General features: G+C 37.3%; 2 protein-coding genes across 2 annotated transcripts in view; one reads left to right on the top strand and one right to left on the bottom strand.

Annotated features, from left to right (window-relative positions):
* Positions 1 to 308: 308 nt before the first annotated feature.
* Positions 309 to 3,944, bottom strand: C12H8orf48 (chromosome 12 C8orf48 homolog). The gene has a single exon (XM_017673189.3). The coding sequence runs from the start codon at positions 3,818 to 3,820 to the stop codon at positions 2,942 to 2,944; it is 879 nt and encodes a 292-aa protein (XP_017528678.1). The 5' UTR covers positions 3,821 to 3,944; the 3' UTR covers positions 309 to 2,941.
* Positions 3,057 to 27,856, top strand: part of DLC1 (DLC1 Rho GTPase activating protein) — a 369,945-nt gene continuing 345,145 nt past the window's right edge. Inside the window, exon 1 of the mRNA XM_073219078.1 lies at positions 3,057 to 3,074. The gene's annotated coding sequence lies outside the window, so the exon portion shown is untranslated. The remainder of the gene's footprint in view (positions 3,075 to 27,856) is intronic.

Genomic DNA, 27,856 nt, shown 5'->3' with positions numbered 1-27,856 from the left:
AGCCCATATACATTAATCAGGTGGTATACTGGTTTAAATATAGAAATACTGTCCTGGTTGGTAAGTGCCCACTTCCCAGTTCCCCGGATCCCCTCTTCCTCTGCTGTCATTCTGAGTTACCTGAGTGACCCACGATCCAGCAAGCAGAGAGTTACCCCTAGCAGGGCAGGGGGCTGGCTGGCCAGCGTAGAATGAAGTGGGATGGTAACAGGGTAGAAGGTAGACTTCCTACCAAACCTTTTCAAAACCTTTTGAATTTTCTTTCTTTATTGAAGTATAGTTGACATAAGCTTCAGGTGTACAACAAAGTGATTTGACATTTATATACGTTACAGAATGCTCACCACGGTAAGTGTAGTTACCATCTGTCACCCTACAAAGTTATTACAATATGATTGACTATATTCCCCCATTCTGTACCTTTCATCCCCAGGGCTTATTTATTTTTTAACTGTAAGTTTATACCTCTTGATCCCCTTCACTTATCTCACCTACCCCCCACACCCCTCTCCTCTGTCCACCATCAGTTTGTCCTCTGTATTTATGAGTCTTGTTTCTGGGTTTTTGTTTGTTTGCTCATTTATTCTGTTTTACAGATTCCACATGTAAGTGAAAGCACATGGCATTTGTCTTTCTCTGATTTATTTCACTTAGCATCCTTTTGATTTTTGAACTACATAAACATAGCATAAATACAGTACCTGTATACTATGATTATAGAATATAAAATTTTTAAAGTATACCAGCTGGAAATGGCAGTTAAGAAAATCTGAGACTAACAAATGTGTACTTGTAAACCATAGTGGCACAAAAGAAAGAGAGCTCAGGGAATTGCAAGTCCTACAGAGAGTCTTAAATATAGAGGGGATGGGGGAGATAAAAGATAAAAGATGACAAAAGGTAAATGTGGACCCGATGTTAAAGAACCTCTATGTGGCACTAATTTGAACTATTTGAATAGCAGTGATAAGCCATTATTTGTTTTCTTTTTTCTTAATCAAGGGAATAACTTGAACAGATCTGTGTCTGGAAAAATAATTCTGACAACTGTGGAGAATGGATTGAAGAGGAGAGAGGCTAGGAGTGGGAGGGCTGAGATGATGTGGGCTTTGGTAATGACAATGAGAAGTCATGGTCAGAAGATACTGAAGAAGAACTGTTTAACAGTCTTTCTGAAAAATAGCTTGATGGCTGCATTAGTAAAAAGAAGGAACAAAAGATAACTCTAAGATTTCTGGCTTAGTTGAATAAAGGGGTAGATTTTTACCTTTATTTGGGGAATTCTAAGTGGGAAATTACTCAGAATTTTGATTATGTGAAATGTATTAAGATGCCAAAGGTAAAGCATGACATAATGTGGATTTCAAATAAAAAGTTACTATGAAAGTGGTAATGGTTTTCCATTTTATTTAGGAATGACTTGCTATGAGAAGATATGCTACATTTTACAGGACACAAGACTATCTTTATACATAAATGAAAGTCTAAATTCAAAGACCATTATGGGAGTATGATACAAAACTGTTATGGGAGGATTTTTACAAATACATTTTTTTTACTCTAATAGCTGAGGTGTTAGACATGTATATAAGTGACCTCCAGGTATTGTCACTAGTTCCAGGATTTATATTTTTATAGAGAAAATAAGTAATAAATATGATTTCTCAGAATACCATCTGACATTTTCCCCAATAAATTTATTTTCAGAATGCCCTGGTATTCAGAGGGCAATCTTGTTTCATCAGAATGGAAATTGGGATGAACAAGAGACATTTCATGAAGTCTTTATGTCAAAAAATGGCTTTTTAGATCATTTGTTCAAGCAGGCTTCCCTCAAATTCTGCATCTATCTCCAGCTTCCCCTCTCTCTGTCTCCACAGCTAAATTTTAGGGGGTAGTCTACATTCATACTCTTCACCTCCTTACTTCACATTTACACCTCCATCCACTCTGTCCAGTTCCTGTAAATGAAGTGGTTTTTGCTAAGATCAGCAGAGCCTGACACATGACTAAGCTATGTCATGTGAATTCCGTTACACAGACTGAGACAACCCAGCCTTTCGCTGGTCTCAGTGTCACTGCACACGCCTGGCTTCCTTTACCCTTCTACGATAATTTCTTCTCAACCTCCTTTCCTGGCTTATTCTCTGACACCCTGCCATTAATTGTTGAATTTCTCAGGGGTGGGTAACAGCCCTTCTTCTGTTCTCACTCTACTCTCTTTCAGAAGAGCTCACCACATCTATGACTTCAATTTCCAACTATATGCCAATGATCTCCCCCAGCCCACTCCTTTATTTCAAATCTCTAGGCTAGATATTTTCTCTAGACAGCAAGCACAAATAAACAAATTTTCTCGAGTCTCAGATACACCTCAAAGTAACCATATAATGACATATAATCATCCAAATAATCATACTCCTACATCATTCCCACCAAACACAATCCTCTTCTGAAGTTCCTGTCTTAATGAAATTATTACACCTCCAAGTATACAGTCAGCAGCTTAGTAACATTCTTAACATTCACCTTTCATTAAATCCCCATATCCATTTCTTCATCAGAGACTGACACTCATTACCTCCTAAATATCTCTTACATGTTTGTACTTTTTCCTATGTGTACTGTCAAAACTAGTTCAAACTGCCAACATTTTCCTCCTGGATTGTTGTAAAAACATTAATTATTCCAACAGCGTGGCCCTTTACATTTTGAAAAATGCATTAAATGGAAATTTTTAGTCCAATCTGAGAGGGAAGTAAAATCCTAAATTAGTTTCCAAAAAGTGCCTGTAGAGATGATAATAATTACTCAAATACACAATAGAAACATTATCCACATTATACATTGTCATTAATAAATACCATCTCATGTTTGGTTAGAGTAAGTGGTTCAAGAAATGGTAGAGAAAAAGGTGAATACAAGTGCTATTTCCATTCTATCACATCTTCTGCTTTGTATCTGACTTTTCAAAACCAGAGTATCTGATCTGACTTTTCTCTTTTATTCTTTCCCAGATAATTTGGGGGTCATCTGAAAGCCTAGGAAGGCCCTGATGTGCCTCTCCAATAAAGGTAAGAAAGTCTTTAGTATGAAGATGTTCATCGATTTTCTTTTGGAGTAGAAATGTTTCCAGTAAAGTCTTCTTTCGTGTCAGAAAAGCAGACTGGGCCAGTTCTGCTCTTTTTCTGTTACAACTGGGACACTGAGAAGAAATGTGCTGCTTCACTGTTGCCACCACTTTTGTTGTCCTCATGTTTTTTAAATAGATTCTGTTCAAAAGCTCATCAGGGACATTACAGTTTAAGGCGTCTGTCTTTGAAGCATCTGCATTCCATCTAAGTTGCAGCGTTTGATGTCTGTTGCTTTTTTTCTCCTTGGAGTTTGCTCTGTGACGGAGCAGGTTTATCTTAGCGGTGCAAAAAGAGCGCAGGGCATTCAGTTCTTCATCGGATACACGAGTGATTTCTGTGTGAACTGCAGTGTCTAATTGCTGCTGTCCAGAGTTAGTCTCTTTGCCCTTGAGGTGGTTGATCCATTTTCTGCTCAACTCTGTTTCATTATTTCTGAAGTCTGAAAGCTCAGATTGTTTGTCTTGATATTCCAAGCATGTAGTTAGTCTTCCACTCTCAGGTTTGCTCCCAGAGGCATGCGGCGGGGGCTGCGGTCCTCCAGAGTTGCTGAACGAACCCAAACTCTGTACCTCATCAGTAAAGGACTTAGAGGCCTCGTTAGTAAGGTCGGCCATAGCCCTCGTGTCTGTTTGGGCCACTTCCTCTCTTGCTCTTCTGAATCCCCAGGCTTCTAGGCGGGTGGCCATCACATTGCATCAGACACGGCGCCTCAGCTGTTTTGTCCAGGTCAAGAGTTGCTCAGGAGCTAGCTAGTCAAGCCTCAGCTGCGAGGCGACAGGTCTGGCGGCGGATCGCTTAGCCTGCCTTCTCTTCCGGGTGACGCCTTCCTGCTGCCTTGACAACGCAGAGCGGTCATGCGCAGTGGGTCGCTGCGGCGGCACCCCTTCCCTGCCCCCGCCCTTCCCAGTGCCGACTCCGCCTGCGCAATGGGTGCGGCGTTTGCGCCGCATCCTCTTCGTTAGCTCCCCAGCCGCTTCTTCTTTAGGGCTGTTTTAAGTACAAAAGCTAATATTTACTGAGACAAGGTTGCAAACCCCCCTTCCTCAGGGCTCAAATAAGTGTACGTGTGCGAGGCTTGCAGGAGCAAAATCATGTTGGCCAATCACATAGCCGGGAAATCACCTATCACAGACCCTATGTTAGGATAAAAATAGAAATACGGAAACCCTCCTATAGGACTCCTGGAGAGCAGGGTTCCTTCCTATTCCCCCTCCTCACTTTACACCCCCTACTGCAGTATTCAAGAATGCAATATATAATATCATTATATCCATAAATACTTTAGTTTATATCTCTAGTAGATAAGGCCTTTTTAAAAACCTAACTCCCTTATTAGGATTATCACATCTAAAACATAATAATTGCTTTCTATCATCTAATAACCACTCTACATTCAAATTTCCCTGATTGTCTCAAAGCCTTTTTTGCAAATTGTAGTGTTTGAATCCAGGTCCATTCTCTGCATTTGTCTTATATGGTGCTCAACCCTCTTTGGCTCCACAATACTTTCAAAGTACAAGCAATTTAAAAAACAGAAAAGAAAAAAAAGGAACAGGCCGAGTTTTAGCTTTCTTCTCTGTATGTACCATTAGGTCCCCTATAGAAAATCATTATTTTCAGATTTTTTACTTATCCTTCCAAGTTTCTTTTGGAAATTATAAATCTCTATACATTTGAATCCTCTTCCATACACAAAAAATATTCAGCATAGTCTGATATGTATGTATGCAAACATTGCTACATCTTGTTCTGTTTCAAATACATACTGGATAAAACTTCACATCAGCATATAGATATTGTTCTGGCTTCTCTTTATGACTGCAGTGTTTTTCTTTGTGAAATGCTCCACAATCATTCCCACATATTGATGAGCATTTTGCTCTTATAAGAAATCAAATTTTTCTTTGTATTTGTGAAGGTATACCTCCAAGAAGATATATCTCACACCTAGGAGTGAGATTAAAAGATCAAAAGATAAAGGCATATGTATTTTTTTTTCAACGTATTTCCAAATTTCTGTCTGTCAGGGGTATACATTTTGCATTCCTGCCATACCTGTTCTCAAAAGCCTGGCCAACAAAATATGTACTCACATTCATGGATTTCTGCAAATCTAATGGATGAGAAATTCATAAATAAATAGAGAATAAACATTCCAATTAAGAATTTTAAATAAATTTTCCATCGCCATTCTTCCAACATCCCATTCACTTACCCAGATTTGTGTTTTAGAAACTTAAGTTTCAACAGAGCTAAATCCTGTAAATGTAGTATGCTTTTATTTTTAAATAATTTCCAAATATGTGATATTTATCTGATTTTTGTAAATAATTATAAACAAACTGATTTACACACAACCATTACAATATAAACTAGCAACACAGTTTGAGTCTGGGCATTCCAAATGTCACAAGTTTAACCAACGTATTTTTTAGAATTAAGAAAACATGAACATAATCTCAGTTATCACTTTTTTACAGGAAATTACCAGAGATGTGGAACATTCATTTTCCTTTGTGTGGTATATTAATTTTCTGGGGTTGCTATAAAAAAGTACCACAAACTAAGTGGTTTAAATAGCAGAAGTTGTCTCACAGTCTAGAAGCTGGAGGTCTGAAATCAAGGCATATTGTCAGTTGGTTCCTTCTGAGGCTAAGAGGGAAGGGCCTGCTCTAGGCTGGCAGATGGTTGTCTTCCACAACTTTTCCCTGTATTTGTGTCTCCATGTCCAAACTTCACCTTCTTATAAGGACACCAGCCATATTGGTGTCCAATATCAGCATCCCCCACCCCACCAATGATCTCATTTTCACTTGATAAAGGAAGTGTTTTAACCTCTGTAAAGACCCGGTCTCCAAAAGGAGTCACATTCTGAGGTCCTGATAAGAATGTGCCGGTATACAATTCAACCCATAGCATGTGGTTTTTATGAAAAACAGATTAAAGGTGAATTAGACAGTCTGCCTCTGGGATACACTTTTAATATAAAACTTGTGATTTGCTAGGTGAGAAAAGCAGACTTGTTAATACAGGAACTTAAGAAAAGACCAAATGCTTTGTAAGTGTTCCTAGAGCTGCATTCTGGGAAGTAATTTTGATTTTACTTGTCTGTCAGTTAAGAAGTACTGCTGTCTTAGACCAAGGCCTGTAGAGGCCTTGTGAAAGCAACCCCAATTCTCTGACACTCTCACCATCTTGACTGGTCAGACTAGAGTAATTGCTCACATTTAGTGTTCTAAATAAGAAATTATTATTCTTATTGGAAAATAAGTAAAATGTAAAACTTTAATTTTAAACAGTTCTTTTAAGTTATTTTGATTGGTGTATTTCAGGATTTTTAAAGTGTTTGGGCATTAAGCAGTGACTTCCCACTATTCCATCTGAGTATCTGGTAGAATTCTAAGCAAGTGTAGGTCATAAATAACTCAGTTATTTTAGAAGTAAATATCTCCAATATACTTAAGGGCATCAATGGTGATATTCTTCACAACATTAAATAATGAATTTGAATTATATGATCTCTTTTGCTATTTTGTCTTGAAAATTCTATAACAGCACATATATAGATTTTCTTGCCTTACTAATTTCCCCTTCACTGTGGTTCAATTCAAAACTGTTCTCAGCATCTTTATGCAATTTTATGTCAGTTAAGAAGTACTGTTGTCTTAGACCAAGGCTTGTAGAGGCCTTGTGAAAGCAATTTTATGCAGTCAGGTCCCTGAGCCTTTAGGGAATACTATTTAAGACTGACGTTGGCAGCTAGGAAATTAATATAAATCAGAACCTAATATTAATGTATGTCTCTTCAAAGCACAGAGGATGTATGAATTCAGAAGTTATTTAGCTTTGTGTAGTTTGTGTTTTTCTTGAGGGACAGAGATCTGTAGTCCTGGATGATGGGAAAAAATACTAGAATTCACAGTGGTTTTCCTGAAAATTACTACATACAATTATTTTTCTTCTACTCAGTATCTTTGCAAAGCATTTTACTGTAATTTTCCTACTTACAAAGTAAGCTTTCACTGTAAAATGAATATTCATATGATTGCATAGGGTTGAATGACACAGAAAAGGCAAATAATTTCATTTGAGACCAATCTTTCTGTAGGAGTATTTTATTGAAATGTTCAAAGCAATCATAAAAATATCACTGTGCTCAGGAAAGACATCTAACATGGTGAATTGAGCTCACAGGCTCAAATTATTGTATCTCCTTATTTTAGATAGGCATTTTCCAAAAACAAACTCTATCACTGAAGAATGTAAGACTGTTTCTTTAGAGCCTTCCATGCTTAACTTGAAAGCTGTCAAGCCAGGAGGCTGAAACAAAGCAAGATTATGAAACCTGAGTGAATAGCTCATTCTTTGCACCCGTGCCCTTGCTGCGTGCAGACCCGTGGTACAAGCCTGAGAGGTATGCAGTATGATAGCTAATGAAGCACTTCCTTCATGCCGCACTGACCAGAACTCATATTTGAAGCCTGTATATTCTGCCACTGAAATCTCACAATGTCAGCCTTTGTTCTGGCTAGCAGAGGCTGTTTCTTGTCTTTTCTGTGGCGAAATTTCATGCATCAAACTCATTAGGCCCTTTACTAATAAGTGTGGCTGTATGCCATTAAACTAATTTCTGCTGCTTTCAAAGTTGTTGTTGTTTGCTTGGCTTGGTTTTCTTTTTGCCCCCTTGTTATTATGGCGTCCCGCAAGAGCCAAGCACTTTTAATTTTGACATCACTTGGAGAAAAAGGCTTGGACGTGAAAGCCACCGATCCTCCTGCCATACTCCTTATTAAATATAGTGATAACGGTAAAATAGCAAGAATGAGAACAAGACTAAGTTCATCCAGAATAAAAAGAATGGCATCAAATGGATCAAAATTAACTGGACTGCCTAGTCCTAAATGCAACTGAGAAGAATAAAAAGCACACACTCGGCATATTTTCCCATCTCCTTCTCATGCTGTGTTAACTGACTAGTTATCTTCTTCTCTAAACTACTGTTACATTGATCTGTCGTAAGGCAGGCTTTGCTAAAGTGATCCCAAGAGCAATCAGAGTGATTGGCACAGCTCTCTAAAAAATATGGGCTTCAATCGACGTAAATACAAAAAAGAAATCTTAAAAATATTTCTCAGAACTTAAAAAATTTTTAAAGAAAATATTAGGAATCCTCCTCCAACTTGTGTCAGCGTCTTCAATTTTGTTCCTTATAATACGGGATGGAGAGCAGCGCCTGTCTCTTAGGGGGGTGGTAAGTGCTGAATGAGAGCTTGTTACCCACTACAGGTGGCTGTGTGTACCCCATCCTTGCAATTCCAGGGCAGATTTAATACAGAACCTGAACACTGAGATCCTTCTCATACTGGCTTCTCCATTATAAGTTACCTAAGTTGTAATAAGCATTTAACCTTTTTAATTCCTAAGTTTTGCATTTGTGTCCTACCTAACCAATAAGATTTATCCAAAGCACTGTTAAAATTAAATGTGTAAAAAGACCTTGAAAAGCACATAACTGCAAACACAAATTACCAATTCAAATGAAAAAAAAAATGAAGTCATCAGAGCGTAAGAGCTCCTTAGACCCTACTTTATCAATATTTCTAGCATCTTCATTTTTTTTGTTACTCTTATCTCCCAATTTTAGTGAAATTTTCAGCATTTTCAGGTCAACAGAATATAAATGCCAGTAAAGTAAATGTCACAATGCCAGCCTTTGTTCTAGATAATAGAAGTTAAGTTCTGACCTCCACTTTGCAGAAATGCATGCACCAAACTTGTTCAACTCTTTGAGTGCAAATGCATATCCCTACATAGAATTTATTTTGCCTTACTCCTCTCTTCATGTTTTTAGAGTAAAAAACATTTTCTGCCAAATTTTCTAATCTTTGCTGTAAGAAAATGCTGTTATTGAACAAAGGTACAATCTGAATTAGCTTCCGATTTTTATTTCATGTTAGAACATATGTAATAGCATAATATATTCATATACTATGATCATAATATTAATAATAATATTAATGTACTGTGTCAGGCCTATAGTATTTTCAGTAATTGCTGCATCACCTCTCCTTACTGCCTAATAAGACATTTTTTTAAGTAAAAAAAAGCCCTATTGAATTCTAACAAAAATATCTAAAATATATTTCTGTCCCTCTTCCCCATTCCTCAGCTAATACTGGTATTGCTTAGAAGTATGTTAAAGATCAAGACCAATATTGGAGGAGAAATTGTTTGGAGTTGGAGTTGAAAACTACAAATACGGTTTCTGTCAACGTTTTAGAGATTGTATGTAGGTCTTCATTTCAATTTTGAAGCTCATTTATTTTCCAGTGGAAGTGGTTTTTCTTTTCTTTTTTTTAATTGAAATATAGTTGAGACACAATATTATGTTGCTTTCAGGTATACAACACAGTGGTTCAGCAGTGACCCACCTTATTAATTGCTCACCCCCACACATGCAGTTACTATCTGTCAACATAGGAATGTTACAGAATCATTGGCTGCATTCTCCATGCTGTCCTTCCATCCTCAGTGCGTAGGTCTTCATTTCTAAATTCCACTCTCTCTCAAGAAAATGTATCTAAGTATCTATTTAAACTTGACAACTATATCTGATCAAAATGATTAACCAAAGTAAAGACAAATTCCTTGACACTGATGAAATTTTGTCAGTATTTTTGTGGCAATTTATGTTTGACTTGCAAATTCTCATGTCGATTAGATGTTTCTCAGGGTAGGTACTGTTCTTTCCATCTATTTGGCATGTCCGCACCACAGCATACAACTGTATCTCACAACCAGTTCTGCCACAGCACAGTGACTCTGGGACATCATGTTCTAAGGCATGTGGAGCAAAAGGAATTCCAAAGGAATGTCCAGCGGCGTAATTTCCACTTATGTAGTACTCTGTATTCCAAGAAAGACAGCACACTAAAAAAACCTCTTTTTAAGTAATTTGATTTACTAATGTTTTCCTACTGCTACTAAGTATTTAAAGCTACTGATGCCACTGAGAACCTAGAATTATTAGATACTAAAAGTAATCAGACAATAACACAAATTGGGTAATTAGAACATGGTCAATTTACGAGGTTAGAAACTCATGAAACATAGGACAGAAACTTGCAAATGAGCCAACGAGTCACCCATGAGTCCTTCCCCTCCTCTGCCATATACCTCCAGTCAGTCATAAAATCCTGTAATGATGCCTCTCCAAACTGACTGCTTCTCTTCAGCCCCATCTCAACTCCCCGAGTATTGGACACCATGGTTTTTCACTGGATCTAATGCACCAGCCTTCAAATTGTGCTCACAGCCTGTAGACTCTCCCCACACCCTTTGCTTTCTTCCATTCTTCCTTCCACTCCAGCTCCTTCCTAAATAATTATGCACCCTGCAACCAGAAGGCAGTACAGCACACCTGCTTCATGTTTCTTACTGCTTCTCATCATTTTTTTCTTGTCTGAAACCACAGCTGATTTAAATCGACTCTTTCTTATTGAAAAAAAAGAAACATTTAGGTTAATACAGTTACTGAAAGTTTGATGTAAAAATATTTGAGGAAGAAGAGAAAGGAAAAATTTTAAGTAGCTGAAAATCCCCCTGAGACATAGACTAACCCACTCAGTGTTCAACAGCAGTTCCCCTGCCTCCTTCCCAGCTCTCCTAGCTGGTTACTACTCATCCTTCAGTCTCAGCTTATCAGTCACTTCCTCAGATGGGCCTTTCCCTCACACGCCTACTGCTCACGCTTTTGGTTCCTGGAACATGCAAATAACAATTGTGTAAGCAGACATTCACTGTTAGAATGTAAGCCTTACAGGGCTGGGAAAAGTCTCTTCTCCACCCTTAAAGGACGTGTCTTGCGCATATCAGACCATCAGTACATTCGGAAAATAATAAGTGAATTAAATGATTAAATAATTGATAGTCTAGCAACCACTCTGGCAGGTCGGCGGCAACTCTGAGAGCTTCCTCCTCAGAAGTAAGCTTATGTTTCCCCTATTTTCGCACTGCATGTAATGTTGATTCAGGTTCCTGAAGTAATTGGCCAGCCAGGATTTATTCAGTTAAAACCACTCCTGCCAAGTGTCCAGCCTGTGTCCGTACTTGGGTCCTGATCCCTGGCACATGGCCTGGCCTGAGCAGCAGCACCAGTAGGCTCAGCCCAGTGACCTCCGCCCCCAGACTCCTCACAAGGAGTTCTCATAACGGGCCGTGCACCAGGCAGGCCCCTGGCCTGGACCATCTGCAGCATATTCAGTTTCTGCTGCACTTAAAAAATATCAGATGGTGGCCACAATGCCCAATGCCATTTAAATCAGGATCTTTCAGGGTTGGATCCAGACATTTAGTATTTCTTATAACTCTCCCCGGGATCCAGTGTGTAACCAAATCAGAAAGCCACACTATAGAGCCTTGTTACCCGCACTACAGGCCCAGGAGCTTTGACTACCTGGGAGAGTCTCAGACAGACAGAAGCATAGCGGCTCCCAGACCAAATGAACTGGAATTGGCGTATTCAATCCCCCAGGATTCCTATGCACATCGAATTTGAGAAGCACTGTTCTATGACACCTGTCCTGCTATTCTTTTATATCATACCCACACTTGCCATGACTACCTTATGCCTGGACAGCGTCTTCCTCTCCTCTCCTTCTGCCATCCGTCCCTCTACCCGATCTACGCTCCAGCCATTCAGAACTATAGTTACCTGACATGTGATCATCTTTCTTTATCAGTAAAAATTTTTTTAACATTATAAAATATTTTAAACATTCAGAAAGTTCAGAGGAAAAATACAACTAAAACCTTTTTACCTATCATTAATATGTAACAAAAATAAACTCTTGCCATAACTGGGTCCTTTATTATTAAAAGGACTAGTAACAAAAACATGTTACAAATCACAAAAGGAAAGCCACCTGTTCATCCCTATGCAGTTCTATCCTATACCATCCTTCCCCAAATGCCCTCAGTATCCCAAACTTGGTATGTGTATTTTGTATCTTTCCAAACATGACTGGCTTTTCCATTAGGAATACCATTGCAAATAAAACACACAGGAAAGCCTGTCCTCACGGAGCTTATATTCTAGTGTGTGGAGACAGATAATAAGCATAATAAATCAGGAAATTAGAAGGTGGTATGTGACGTGGAGAAAAATAAAACAGCAAACAGTTTTGAGGAAGCTCTGAGGACTGTTGTAATTTTAAATATAGTGGTCAATGAAGATCTCACCAAAGAAATGACATTTGAACAGACTTGAAGGGAGCAAGGGAAGGAGTCATGAGGTCTTTGAGGGAAAGTGTTACAGAATGAAGAACAGCAAGAGCAAATGACCTCCGCTGAAAGCAGCCCAGCATGTATATGTATATAGAACAGCAAGGCCTTTGTGGGCGGACTGGAGCAGATGAATGGCACTGGGGGGTTAATAGTGGAAAGTTAATGAGACCCCAATCACGTAGGGCCCCGTAGGCTATCGCAAACTCTTTGGGTTTTTCTCTGAGTAAGATAAATAACCATTGGAATATTTGGAGCAGACATTTTAGCAGGATATCCCTGGCTGCTATGACAGACATCACATGTAGGGTGGGGAAGGGGGTTAGGGGTTGGAGGACAAAGAAAGAAGCAGATGTCTAAGCAAGTCGTAATAGTTTCCTGAACCAGAATGGTAGCCGTGGGGGTGGGGTGGGGCTAAGACTTGGTTATATTTTGGAGATACTTTGAAACTTGAGCTAAAAAGCTTTCTCAGTGGCATTGGACATGAGGTGTGAGAAAGAGAAGAGGCAGGAATGGGAGCCTGAAAATACTACATCATCATTAATGGAAACGGGGTCGACCGAAAGACAGACCATTGGAGGGGAAGATCAGAAGTGCAATGTCTGAAAATTTGAGCTCTGAGATGCCCTTTAGATACCTAAGTGGAGCAATCAAGGTACCAGTATATAAGTCTGGGGACCAAGGGAAGAATCTGGGTGGGACTATAGAAATTTCAGTCATGTACATATAGACAGTACTTAAAGCCATTGGAGGAGATCACAAGAGGAGTATTTACAGATGAAAAGATGAATGTTGTAGGCTGTGCATTTTGGTATCACAGAGGTTTGGCACTGTGAGGAGGACCCAGCAAAGGAAGGCCACCAATTTCAAAGATCACAGTCATAAAATATTATAAACAGAAGTATTTTTAACATTCGAGCTTGTATATGCTTATGTTTCACCCTGCTTTTCTCAAAAGGCAAGGCAGTTTGCTCAGAGACAGGCCAGCTCTCCATCTCGACGCCTGCCTAGTAACTACAGTGTACTTGTGTGGGGTTTACCTGGTCACTTTTGCAATGAAGCACCCAACCTAGCTTTTCAATCCATAACGGTCTTCTTTTCTTTTTAAAATCAATGGCCTTTAAACATTCCACAGTATTTTTTCCTTTTATATCAGTTATAGAAAAAAAAAAGGGAGTAGTTGAGAAGGAGTAGCAAAATAAATACACAGGAAACCAGGAGAATGTGAGTTCCAGAATCCCAGCAGAGAAAGCATTTCAAAGAGAAGGAAGTGATCAACTATATCAAATGCCCTCAACAAGGAAAGGGCTGAGAATTAACCACCAGATTTGTTTATGTGGACAGCTTTGGTGACCTTCGCCAGAGTAGCTTTGAAGTGATAGCTATAACAGACTCCTCAGAATTACTTTTATAAAGAATTGTGAGAGAGAAAACAGAGACAATGAGTGTAGATAATTCTCTTGAAATGCTTTGCTATAAAGGGGAACAGAAAATGGAGAAATAGCTGGAGGAACAAGTGGAATCAAGAGAGGATTGTTATTAATATGAGAGAAAAATCGTCTGTGTGTATGCTGAAGAGAAATCCTATCAAATGGGAAAATATGAAAATGCAAGAGACAGGAAGAGAAAGGCCAAGGTGAGGTCCTAGAGCAGGTGGGAGGGGAAGGAATTTAGTAAATGCATGGAAAGATTGGCCTTAGAGACCTGCACAGATAGTGCATCTAAAATAGTGGGAAGGAAGGTGGTGTGGACAAGAACAAATGTGATAGGTATTTAATTTGCAATGTAAAGATTTACAAAGGTTACATCATTGATAATTAACAATCAGTGACCATTAGTGGGTAAGGTTATCAAAATTTAAACATAGTAATGTCCTGAGTGCTGCTAAATACTGAATTAATGAGACCAATAATTTCTAAGCTGAAATAAAAAGCTTTTAGTTTAACCAAAACCAGGCAAAGACTCCACCAAAAAAGAAAATTACAGACCAATATCCCTGATGAACATAGATGCAAAAATACTCAATAAAATATTAGCAAACCGAATTCAAAAATATATCAAAAGGATCATACACCACGACCAAGTGGGATTCATCCCAGAGATGCAAGGATGGTACAACATTCAAAAATCCATCAACATCATCCACCACATCAACAAAAAGAAAGCCAAAAACCACATGATCATCTCCGTAGATGCTGAAAAAGCATTCGACAAAATTCAACATCCATTCGTGATAAAAACTCTCAGCAAAATGGGTACAGAGGGCAAGTACCTCAACATAATAAAGGCCATATATGATAAACCCACAGCCAACATCATACTGAACAGCGAGAAGCTGAACGCTTTTCTCTGAGATCGGGAACAAGACAGGGATGCCCGCTCTCCTTACTTTTATTCAACATAGTTCTGGAGGTCCTAGCCATGGCAATCAGACAAAACAAAGAAATACAAGGAATCCAGATTGGTAAAGAAGAAGTTAAACTGTCACTATTTGCAGATGACATGATATTGTACATAAAAAACCCTAAAGACTCCACTCCAAAACTGCTAGAACTGATATCGGAATACAGCAAAGTTGCAGGATACAAAAATAACACACAGAAATCTGTGGCTTTCCTATACACTAACAATGAACCAATAGAAAGAGAAATCAGGAAAACAATTCCATTCACAATTGCATCAAAAAGAATAAAATACCTAGGAATAAACCTAACCAAAGAAGTGAAAGACCTATACTCTGAAAACTACAAGATACTCTTAAGAGAAATTAAAGAGGACACTAACAAATGGAAACTCATCCCATGCTCTTGGCTAGGAAGAATTAGTATCATCAAAATGGCCATCCTGCCCAAAGCAATATACAGATTTGATGCAATCCCTCTCAAATTACCAACAACATTCTTCAACGAACTGGAACAAATAGTTCAAAACTTCATATGGAAACACCAAAGACCCCAAATAGCTAAAGCAATCCTGAGAAGGAAGAATAAAGTGGGGGGATCTCACTCCCCAACTTCATGCTCTACTACAAAGCCATAGTAATCAAGACAGTTTGGTACTGGCACAAGAACAGAGCCACAGACCAGTGGAACAGATTAGAGACACCAGACATTAACCCAAACATATATGGTCAATTAATATTCGATAAAGGAGCCATGGACACACAATGAGGAAATGACAGTCTCTTCAATAGATGGTGCTGGCAAAACTGGACAGCTACATGTAGGAGAATGAAACTGGATCACTGTCTAACCCCATACACAAAAGTAAATTCAAAATGGATCAAAGACCTGAAGGTAAGTCATGAAACCATAAAACTCTTAGAAAAAAACATAGGCAAAAATCTCTTGGATATAAACATTAGCTACTTCTTCATGAACATATCTCCCTGGGCAAGGGAAAAAAAAGCAAAAAAATGAAGAAGTGTAACTACATCAAGCTGAAAAGCTTCTGTACAGCAAAGGACACCATCAATAGAACAAAAAGGTACTCTATAGTATGGGAGAATATATTCGTAAATGACAGATCCGATAAAGGCTTGACATCCAAAATATATAAAGAGCTCATGCACCTCAACAAACAAAAAGCAAATAATCCAATTCAAAAATGGGCAGGAGAGCTGAACAGACAGTTCTCCAAAGAAGAAATTCAGATGGCCAACAGACACATGAAAAGATGCTTCACATCGCTAGTTATCAGAGAAATGCAAATTAAAACCACAATGAGATATCACCTCACACCAGTAAGGATGGCTACCATCCAAAACACAAACAACAACAAATGTTGGCGAGGCTGTGGAGAAAGGGGAACCCTCCTACACTGCTGGTGGGAATGTAAACTAGTTCAACCATTGTGGAAAGCAGTGTGGAGGTTCCTCAAAAAGCTCAAAATAGACTTACCATTTGCCCCAGGAATTCCACTTCTAGGAATTTACCCCAAGAATGCAGCACTCCAGTTTGAAAAAGACAGATGCACCCCTATGTTTATCGCAGCACTATTTACAATAGCCAAGAAATGGAAGCAACCTAAGTGTCCATCAGTAGATAAATGGATAAAGAAGACGTGGTACATATACACAATGGAATATTATTCAGCCATAAGAAGAAAACAAATCCTACCATTTGCAACAACATGGATGGAGCTAGAGGATATTATGCTCAATGAAATAAGCCAAGCGGAGAAAGACAAATGCCAAATGATTTCACTCATCTGTGGAGTATAAGAACAAAGGAAAAACTGAAAGAACAAAACAGCAGCAGAATCACAGAACCCAATAAAGGACTAATAGTTACCAAAGGGAAAGAGACTGAGGGGAATGGGAGGGAAGGGAGGGATAAGGGCAGGGAAGAAGAAAGGGGATATTATGATTAGCATGTACAATGTGGGGGTTGGGGGAAAGGGGAGGGCTGTGCAACACAGAGAAACAAGTGGTGATTCTACAACATCTTGCTATGCTGATGGACAGTGACTGTAAGTTTGTGGGGGGGACTTGGTGTAGGGGAGAGCCTAGTAAACATAATGTTCTTCATGTAATTGTAGATTAATGATAACAAAATTAAAAAAATTCTTCTTTAATTAAAAAAAAAGCTTTTAGTTTAATGTTCCTATTCCTTCATCTGTTAACCAATGACAGCAAGCTAATTTCCTTAAGAACATACTGCTTTTCCAAAGAAGTAAATCATTTCCTCCAATGTACCAAGTAAAAAAGAAAGGCCATTCTGGAAGAGTATGCAGGAAAGGAAAGAGTAACCCTGCCCTCATAATCAACACACAGACTTGTTATTAGGCAAATCAGTTTCAAGGAACAGATATGGAACTAAATCCCCTTAAAACTCTCTGTGCCTCCTTATGTCTGGGAACTATGCTTGCAGAGAGATGTGCACACAAATTGAAGACCATGGTTCAGAGGAATGACTGGTAAACTGAAAATATGGAAGCTGGGTTCTAAACTTGGCTTACAATAACTGACTTTTGACTGTGTGAATCACCTAATTCACTGAATTTTTTTTAAGGTATCATTGATATACACTCTTATGAAGGTTTCACATGGAAAACAATGTGGTTACTACATTCACTCATATTATCGAGTCCCCCATAACCCATTGAAGTCACTGTCCATCAGTGTAGTAAGATGTCACAGAGTCACTACTTGTCTTCTCTGTGCTACTGTGTTTTCCCCATGATCCCCCCCAAACCATGTGTACTAATCATAATACCTTCAATCCCCTTACCCCTCCCTCCCACCTACCCTTCCCCACCCCTCCTCTTTGGTAACCGCTAGTCCCTTCTTAGAGTCTGTGAGTCTGTTGCTGTTTTGTTTCTTCAGATTTGCTTTGTCATAATACTGCACAAATGAGGGAAATCATTTGGTACTTGTCTTTCTCTGCGTGACTTATTTCACTGAGCATAATATCCTCCAGCTCCATCCATGTTGTTGCAAATGGTAGGATTTGTTTCTGTCTTATGGGTGAATAGTATTCCATTGTGTATATATACCACATCTTCTTTATACATTCATCTACTGATGGACATTTAGGTTGCTTCCATATCTTGGCTATTGTAAATAGTGCTGCAATAAACATAGGGGTGCATACGTCTTTTTGAATCTGAGAAGTTGTTTTCTTTGGGTAAATTCCTAGGAGTGGAGTTCCCAGGTCAAATAGTATTTCTATTTTTAGTTTTTTGAGGAAGTTCTACATTGCTTTCCACAATGGTTGAACTAATTTACCTTCCCACCAGCAGTGTAGGAGGGTTCCCCTTTCTCCACATCCTTGCCAGCATTTGTTGTTCTTAGTCTTTTCTATGTTGGCCATCCTCACTGGTGTGAGGTGATATCTCATTGTGGTTTTAATTTGCATTTCCCTGATAATTAGCAATGTGGAGCATCTTTTCATGTGCCTGTTGGTCATCTGAATTTCTTCTTTGGAGAATTGTCTTTTCATATCATCCACCCATTTTTTAATCAGGTTATTTGCTTTTTGAGTGTTGAAGCATATGAGCTCTTTATATATTTTAGATGTTGATTCCTTGTCAGATATGTCATTTACAAATATATTCTCCCATACTCTAGGATGCCTCCTTGTTCTACTGATGGTGTCCTTTGCTGTACAGAAGCTTTTTAGTTTGATGTAGTCTCATTTGTTTATTTGTGCCTTTGTTTCCCTTGTTCAAGGAGATGCATTCAGGGAAAAGTTGCTCATATTTATGTTCAAGAGATTTTTGCCTATTTTTTCTTCTAAGAGTTTTATGATTTCATGACTTGCATTCAGGTCTTTGATCCATTTTGAGTTCATTTTTGTGTACTTTTGTGTATGGGGTTAGACAATAATCTAGTTTCATTCTCTTGCATGTAGCTATCCAGTTTTGCCAACATTAGTTGTTGAAAAGGCTGTTATTACCCCACTGTATGTTCATGGCCCCTTTAACATATATTAATTGACTATATATGCTTGGGTTTATATCTGGGCTCTCTAGTCTATTCCACTGATGTATGGGTCTGTTCTTGTGCCAGTACCAAATTGTCTTGATTACTGTGGCTTTGTAGTAGAGCTTGAAGTCAGGGAGTGTATTCCCCCCTGCTTTATTCTTCCTTCTCAGGATTGCTTTGGCTATTCAGGGTCTTTTGTGGTTCCATATGAATTTTAGAACAATTTGCTCTAGTTCACTGAAGAATGCTGTTGTTATTTTGATAGGGATTGCATTGAGTCTGTAGATTGCTTTGGGCATGATGGCCATTTTGACAATGTTAATTCTTCCTTTCCATGAACATGAGATATATTTCCATTTATTGATGTCATCTTTAATTTCTCTCATGAGTGTTTTGTAGTTTTCAGAGTATAGGACATTCACCTCCTTGGTTAGGTTTATTCCTAGGTATTTTATTCTTTTTGATGCAATTGTGAATGGAATTGTTTTCCTGACTTACCTTTCTGATAGTTCATTGTTAGTGTATAGGAATGCAGCAGACTTCTGTGTAATAATTTTGTATCCTGCAATTTTGCTGAATTCAGATATTAGATCTAGTAGTTTTGGAGTGGATTCTTTAGGATTTTTTATGTATAATATCATGTCATCTGCAAACAGGGACAGTTTAACTTCTTCCTTACCACTCTGGATGCCTTTTATTTCTTTGTGTTTTCTAATTGCCGTGGCTAGGACCTCCAGAACTATGTTGAATAAAAGTGGGGAGAGTGGGCATCCTTGTCTTGTCCCCAATCTTAAAGGAAAAGCTTTCAGCTTCTTGATTTTTTAGCATCATGTTGGCTGTGGGTATGTCATATATGGCTTTTATTATGTTGAGGTACTTGCCCTCTATACCCATTTTGTTGAAAGTTTTTATCATGCATAGATGTTGAATTTTGTCAAATGCATTTTCAGCATCTATGGAGATGATCATGTGGTTTTTGTCCTTCTTTTTGTTGATATGGTGTGTGATGTTGATGGATTTTTGAGTATTATACCATCCTTGCATCCCTGGAATAAATCCTACTTGATTGTGATGGATGATCTTTTTGATATATTTTTGAATTCAGTTTGCTAATATTTTGTTGAGGATTTTTGCATCTATGTTCATCAGGAATATTGGTCTGTAATATTCTTTTCTTGTGGTGTCTCTGCCTGGTTTTGGTATTAAAGTGTTGCTGGCCTCATAGGATGAGTTTGGGAGTATTTCCCCCCTCTTGTATAATTTGGAAAACTTTAAGAAGGATAGGTATTAGATCCTCACTAAATATTTGATAAAATTCAGCTGTGAGGCCATCTCGTCCAGGGGTTTTGTTCTTAGGTAGTTTTTTGATTACCAGTTTAATTTTGTTGCTGGTAATTGGTCTGTTCAGATTTTCTGTTTCTTCCTGGATCAGCCTTGGAAGGCTGTATTTTTCTAGAAAGTTGTCCATTTCTCCTAGGTTATCCAGTTTTTTAACATATAATTTTTCATAGTATTCTCTAATAATTTGTATTTCTGTGGTATCCATAGTAATTTTTCCTTTCTCATTTCTGATTCTGTTTCTATGTGTAGACTCTCTTTTTTCCTTGATAAGTCTGGCTAGGGGTTCATCTATTTTGTTTATTTCCTCGAAGAACCAGCACCTCCTTTCATTGACTCTTTCTATTGTTTTATTCTCGATATTATTTATTTCTGCTCTAATCTTTATTATGTCCCTTCCTCTACTGACTATGGGCCTCATTTGTTCATTTTTTTCTAGTTTTGTTAATTGTGAGTTTAGACTGTTCATATGCAATTGTTCTTTCCTGAGGTAGGCCTGTATTGCAATATAGTTCCCTCTTAGCACACCTTTGCTGCATCCCACAGATTTTGCGGTGTTGAATTTTGTTATCATTGTCTCCATTTATTGTTTCATCTATGTTTTTATTTGGCATTGATCCATTGATTATTTACAAGCATGTTGTTAAACCTCCATGTGTTTGTGGGCTTTTCATTTTCTAGTTTCAGACCTTTGTGGTCTGAGAAGCTGATTGGTAGTATTTCAATCTTTTTTAATTTACTGAGGCTCTTTTTATGGCCTAGTATATGATCTATTCTTGAAAATGTAACCCACTGAATCTGAATTCTAACTTTGTAAAGTAAAGGATTTGGACTAAGGTACTATTTTCCTAAGACCTTTCAAAGGAATATTCCCTGTGAATGTGAAATGGAAATACACACACATACACACACATACACACACACACACACACACACACACACACACAGTCAAATAAGTTTGGGAAATACTAGTAAACTGTGCTTTTTGTGGAAAATGCACATCACTAGAGTAAATTCAGTGAGAATTCCTGTAGAGAAAAACTTTATTTAGCCTGTTGATTTATAGACTATTTGACTCTTAAAAATTTTTCATTTTTTATGATAGAGCACACTTCAAGAATCTCTGAGCTGGAGTTGTCCATGATTAAACATGAAGCATATAGCTAATTCTAGTGATAATTGCAGTCACCAATCTGATTAAGTTACTCATCTATTCGATAGGGCTTAAGCTTATTTTAAGATGGGCAAAGCTAGTCCAGAAATAACTAAAAGAAAGTATATAATGATGTTTTGCTTTAATATTCTGTTATTTCTTTTCTAGTTCTGTGAAGTGCTAGTCCAGAAAAACCGTGTGCCTCCATATATATATTTCTTCACCACCAGATGGGAATGAGGATCAGTCTCCTCTTAGTATTAAAATTCCAATTGCCCTTCAGCATCTCAAGCAGATCATGCAAAACCTCAGTCTGGGTTCGTGTCTCTCTATGGTTTCATCAGTATAGTTACTTGGCTTTCAGTTAGACTCTGGAGTCTCAAATATGGTGATACATGGTTTGTTTCTCTCATCTCAGAACCTGCCTGGCACATAGGGAGTACAATGCATATTTCCTAAATGAATATAAATGTTTCTGCCTATCCATATATATCTTGAAAACAAGCCAGATAGTCATCTTTAAAACAAAGGAAAGGATAAAAATAAAAGACCTTGCTAGACTGACTCTTTAAGCCCTAGCATTTTCCTGTGATCCTCGAAAATCCAAGTGTATTACACCCCTGAATTGCCTTTGTCTATTTTGGCAGCAATACTCTCAGAGTTCCTTTGGAAATTAGTTTAATATGACCTCCCATTCCTGAAGCTATGCAGGCCTATTTCGATCAACCTGTTCTTTTCCAGATGTTTTTTCTACCACATCCTTTAATATGGTTTAAAGATCTAATTCCTCTGCTGTTCAATGTATCAACCTATTTTAGACTAGTTGTGTCACATACAAGAGTTATGTGTGTTAGCTACACAGCAGTGTTTCTGTGTAATTTCACTGGGATAGTTCACGGAAATGTGGAAGTACAGAGAGTGGAAATGTAATTGTAGGGTTAAGGCAGTTAGATTTGCTTACCTTACCTGGTGCTTTACAGAGTGTTTTGAAACAATTTTCAACTCAGATGGAAGTACTTTCTAATACAGTTTGTAATTTTCCTTCAGGATAATGAGCTACTAAAGAAAAGACTTTGTAAAAAAGCTACTTTCTTGAAACACAATTATTTTACCTGCCCTTCAGTGTTTTCTCCTATTACTAATAGACCTATCTTACTTTAGATGATTTGACTTAAAAGTAATTTCTATTGCTTATTTTCTTGCTGTGTTTTCACTGCTCATTTTTGCCAGCCTTAGAGCAAGAAAGTAAGTCTTTTTTCTGTAGGTGGAGACTCATTTCTTGATATTTAATGTAGTTGGTCAATTATGACTAAATGTAACAGAAGAGAAGGGGAAAATTTCAAAAACAAGATAGATTGCTTCTATTTTATAAATTGAGGGGATAAAATATAACAGAATTCTTTCACTAAAATTCAATAATTATAATTGTCCCTTCACTCTGTACATTCCAGTGTTTTTCTGGAGCCCCAAAAATTTTCTTAGAAGAGAAATTCTGTTGTCAGAAATATACGAGATAATCCCTATGAGTCAGCTGAAAAATGAATAATAATACTAAACCAAAGAAATCAGATTGTGTTGATTACCAGATATCTTATTGTTTATTGATATGTCATCATAGAAAAAAATCATATTTCTGAGCTATCAAGAAGTGACGCGCTCCCTTAAGATTTGTCAACCTAATGCCACAGTTCTGTTAAATGCACATGAGAGCTGATCAGGGTAGGAATAGTTTCCTAAACCTCCAACATGATTTTTATATCAAACATCTTTTTCTTTCCAGAAGTGAAAATATGTATTCATATTTTTACAATTACATTATTGTTCTAAAGGCAAATATTTGACACTGTTAGCACCTATTTCATGCCAGGTGATGACAATAAGAATTATCTCAGTTTTAACAGACAATTTTTCATAAATAAGATACAAGCAGGACACATTAACTGTGAAAAATAGAAAATGTCTTAGCAACTGATGTAAGGCATTTGAAGAGCTCTAAAGGAAGTAGAGTAAAATGGAGGGTAAACTCATTAATTTAACAATTATCTGCCATTTTCAGGTGAATAACCCCTTGGGGCCATCTAAGTAAATGCATCAAATGTGTCTTCTTTTTCTAAGTATTTATTTTTCTTATAGCTTTTTAAATTTCTTTTTAAAAAATTCCTTAATGTTATCTACCATTTCCATGCCTATTTCCATATTCCAAACTCTCATATATCTCCTCAAATCTCACCTCCAGTGTTTCCCTCTGGAAAGGAATTTTTTAATTTGGTTTAACATTGGATACTTAGTTTACAAGAATGGATGACACATACACAGAAAGTCAAATATTAGTCAAGTGTTTGAGTATTAAAAATGGCCATTTTGGGAGTATAGAATGCTCTGAAGACAGAATTAGCTAATCTAGTGTGGTGGGTGGTGAGATGAGGATGAACAGAAGAGAGTTAAGCTTAACATGAAAAATTAATAATAATAGCAGCAGTAAACGTACTGATCTCTTACTGTGTGCTAGGCACCACGTATATTAGCACTTAATATTTTAGAACTTATATCAGCATTTCATATTTCAAATGTTATTTTAAATCAATCTATGTTGAAGTATGGGCACATGAGAAATTTTCAAAGAGGTGTTAACACTTGAATAGTATCCTGAAGATGAAAAAATTCATCTAGAAGATGAGAAAGGAAGAGAGATTCCAAGAAAGAAAACCACCAGTGAGAACTGAGCGAGAGATAGGGGTGTTTTAGGAAATGGCAAGAATGTTGAAATGACTAAAGTGTCTGTCCAGACAGGTGCTAGGAGAAATGGTGAGCAAGAGAACAGTCAGGCATCTGAAGGAGGCCCTGAGGCAAGAGTACAAACAGAGGCTAACCATTTACAAGACAGAAGTCAGGCTACGAACATAGAGACCAAGTATGTTGCATTTTCCAGCCTCAACATATATGTCCGCCTAATGCATGAGCCATACACCTGCACAACATTCAGAGCAGTAAGATGCACCCATCATTCTTTGGAGGATGGAGAACAAAAGATAAAGAGAAGTACTTACTTCCCTGGGGCCTTCAGAGTATTAGTCAAGAAAGTGGTATCTTTGGTTATAGGTTGTGCTATGTTACTTACAGAATCACCCATTTTCTTTTTAATCGATGTAGTAAATGTGACTTGTGATGTGAGCTATCCTCTAAGTTTTGAGTCCATGACAAGAGATTTCCTCTCATCTAAACCTACATGAAGATCATTTCATATAATGCTGAGGAATTTGAGTTTTATTTGTAAATCCATGGGAAGATCAATAATTGATCAATGAAAACTATTAAGAATATCCAGAAGGTCATTAAAAATATGTTTAGTTGTTTATCATAAGTTTTTCATTGAAAACCCAACTAAACTGCTTTTATTTAATTTTCCAATTAAACTGCTTTTGATACAAGGTTATGTTTCCACTTTATCATCAGCTTCTGTCAGATAATGTGAATTTTTCCTCCTCATTTATTTGGAGTGGTCAGATGCTATAAAAGAAGCTGATTCACCAAAAAGACTTTAAGAAATTAATTGTTATAAATATTTACCATATGATTATTATTAAACTAAAAGTACATTTTTTATATACAACCTAATTCAAAAAGAAAGCAGCACTTCTCTGAAGATTTGGTCACTCTAGGATACACTGAGTGTCTATTTCAGGAAATGTAGGGTTATTTTAGTATATAGCATTCTAGAGACTTCTGCCAATTTAATGGCAGAAGCCATGATTGAGGAATAAAATATGGGAGATAGAAAGAAGCCTAAACCTGGGAAGAAGCCTAACCTTAATTCCAGGGTAATTAAGGCCAATTACTAGAAGAAAGTGTGGCCTGTCTTCTAATGCTGGCTTTCATTATTAAAAGGCATTATGTACTGAGTGGATCCTATAATAAAAGCCTCAAGAGAACAGAGGGCTCTGGTATTTCTTTAGTTTGCATGAAACTTCAATGCAGAAGCAGAATGACATGCTGGTGATTCATGGATAAGCCAGTCATATTCCATAAATAAGCCATCTGGAAGGTGATTTAAAGTTGCACCTTAAACATGATCTTGTAAAACTTTGCAGCTAAATATGGCTTTTTAAAAAGTTCCTGTGTTGATTCCAGTATAAAAGATGTAATTCAATCCTGTTATGGCTTTTTAAAGTGTTCCAAAATATTTCATCATTTTAAAATAGTTTTTCAAGATTGAGATTCATAAACATTTTATATTGAAACTGATTAAAAGAAAACAAATTCTCAAATTCTTGGCCTATTTTTAATGTTTGGGCATTAAACTGCAGAATAATTTCAGACCATGAAATTCCATGGGTATTTAGAATTTATGGTGGCCTATGATTATTGCTGAAACAAAGATTAATGACCAATATGAGAAAACCATTACATCTGACAAGCTGAGCCCTATAAATAGCATATTCTTTACAAGATTTTTCTAAACTATTTTTGACTTTACAAAAGATAAGAATTCCAAGATGGCATAAAAAATTGTTTTCTTAGTCCCCTCCCCTATTCTCCTCAACATATCTTTGAGGCCACTGCACACATCTAATGACTGTATATGAACTATTGTGTTTGGAGGGTATCCTAATGTGCCTTTAAAGATATTAATAACCTTAAGGTTGCAAAAATGGTTAATTTTTAATATGTTTAATAGGGTTTTGTAGCATTTTATTCATAATAAAGTATAGGAACTTTGGATCCTAAGTTAATTACTGTCATAATAGTATAATAATTCCAAAGGGTTTTTTTTGCATCTCATAAGACCTCCTAGACAAACAAAAGATATCAGGCAAATAGAAAAGTCTGTTCTCCCAAATGTTATCATTTATATTCACATAAATGGTTTAGCCCAGATGTAGAATTTTAATCTGCAGATTACAAATGCATTGCCTTGTCATTATTAGTACCATCCTCCAGATAAATGCTCTCTATAGATGGTATGAAAGCAAAACTGACAAAGTATATTAAATATATAGAATCCAACACCACCACAAAATCAATGTACAATAGACTGAGGTTATAAGAGCAGAGGGTAAGAACAGTAAACCTTACATATGCAATGCACCTTGATCCAATCCTGGGAATGCAGGAGGCCACTGTGGGCTGTACTTCGGCCAGGAAAAAAGGGTGAACTCTGGCAACAAAGGTGACTTGGAGAAACCCTATGCTTTCTTCCATGACATTAATAAAGTTGAAGTTTTCCCAAGTCTTTCCTTTCCTTTGTAGACACTCCCCTAATGCCTTTCAGTCAAATGTTCTACTCTGACTTAAATAAAATAGCCATAAAGTTTTATTCATATTATACATGGGCATTTAATGACATACTAGGTCTTATGAGAACTCAGATATTTTGTTTCTAACTGTTGCAGCATGAATTTAGTTGCATAAGCATTATTTGTAGTTAGTTTTAAGTGTTATTAAGTGCCTACTAGGTGTCATGCACTGTCCTGTCACTGGGGATACAATAGTGAATGAAACAGAAACTTAAAATCCTGGCCCCTGTCGGTAGGGCTGCAGTACCACACAATTCCAGAGTAGTGCTGTTGAACTTGAAAAATATGTGAACAGCGTCCCCTCAAGTTGGCAGTGTGTGACCCTTACGTGGTGACTGCTCGTGATATATCAAGTTTCTGATTTTAGTAGTATCATTGAGCGAGATGTTGAAGCATGTTGTCCAAGTGAATTTCCCAAAATAAGTAAGACTTACTACAAAAAGTGCCAAAATATTTTCAACTATTTCAATGGACAGTTTTTTTAAATGGACTGGGCACTTCCATGCCTTGTTAAACAGAATATACTGATCAGACTTAACTTATGCTTAATGACTCCATTTCATCATCTTGAACATAGGCTATTAGATGTGCTAAACTTCTGTGATTATTCTCAGGGGCATGAATCATGCACAATAACATGCAGTCACTGAGCAGCCCCAGCTGCTATGCTTTTCAGTTCTTTTGTCTGCTTTTTGTAAACCCTCCCTCCACACTGTCAGCTCTCAGATCCTCCCATCTCTACACCTATTACTAAATTCATTTTCTCATGCTGAAATACTGTGTTTAATCTACTCTGTACAGATTAGCCACATAATCAGACTTGCTCTAAACAATTATGCCGTGTGTGTGTGTGTGTGTGGTGTGTATGTGTGTTTAAATTTGGTTCTTAAGATCATGAGGAAATAGAAGAGGAAAATCACTGATAAAAACTGTTCCGTTTGGCTGTTGAGACCTAGTTTGGCCTCTGGATTGCAGTTTGTTGGGTTTATCAGTTAAGTGATCAGTGTATTTAGCTATTTTTCCTATTTGTACCTGTGTGTGTGTGTGTGTGTGTGTGTGTGTGTGTGTGTGTGTGTGTGTGAGTGAGAGAGACAGTAATAGAGGAGAGTAAAAATTAATTTGTATGCATATATACAATTTATGTATTATTATAAATGGGTTGCAAATGATGTAAAATAATAATGAAATAATTATTTTTTCCATTCTAAGATTGCCTATCCATTGATGA

The sequence above is a fragment of the Manis javanica genome, chromosome 12, assembly GCF_040802235.1.
Source record: "Manis javanica isolate MJ-LG chromosome 12, MJ_LKY, whole genome shotgun sequence".
Taxonomy (NCBI): Eukaryota; Metazoa; Chordata; class Mammalia; order Pholidota; family Manidae; genus Manis; species Manis javanica.
The sequence above is the reverse complement of the archived record's forward strand: the minus strand, read 5'-3'. Positions and strand labels throughout refer to the sequence as shown.

Coding starts and splice junctions, on each gene's coding strand:
- C12H8orf48 (XM_017673189.3), bottom strand. CDS start 3,820: ATGGCCACCCGCCTAGAAGCCTGGGGATTCAGAAGAGCAAGAGAGGAA.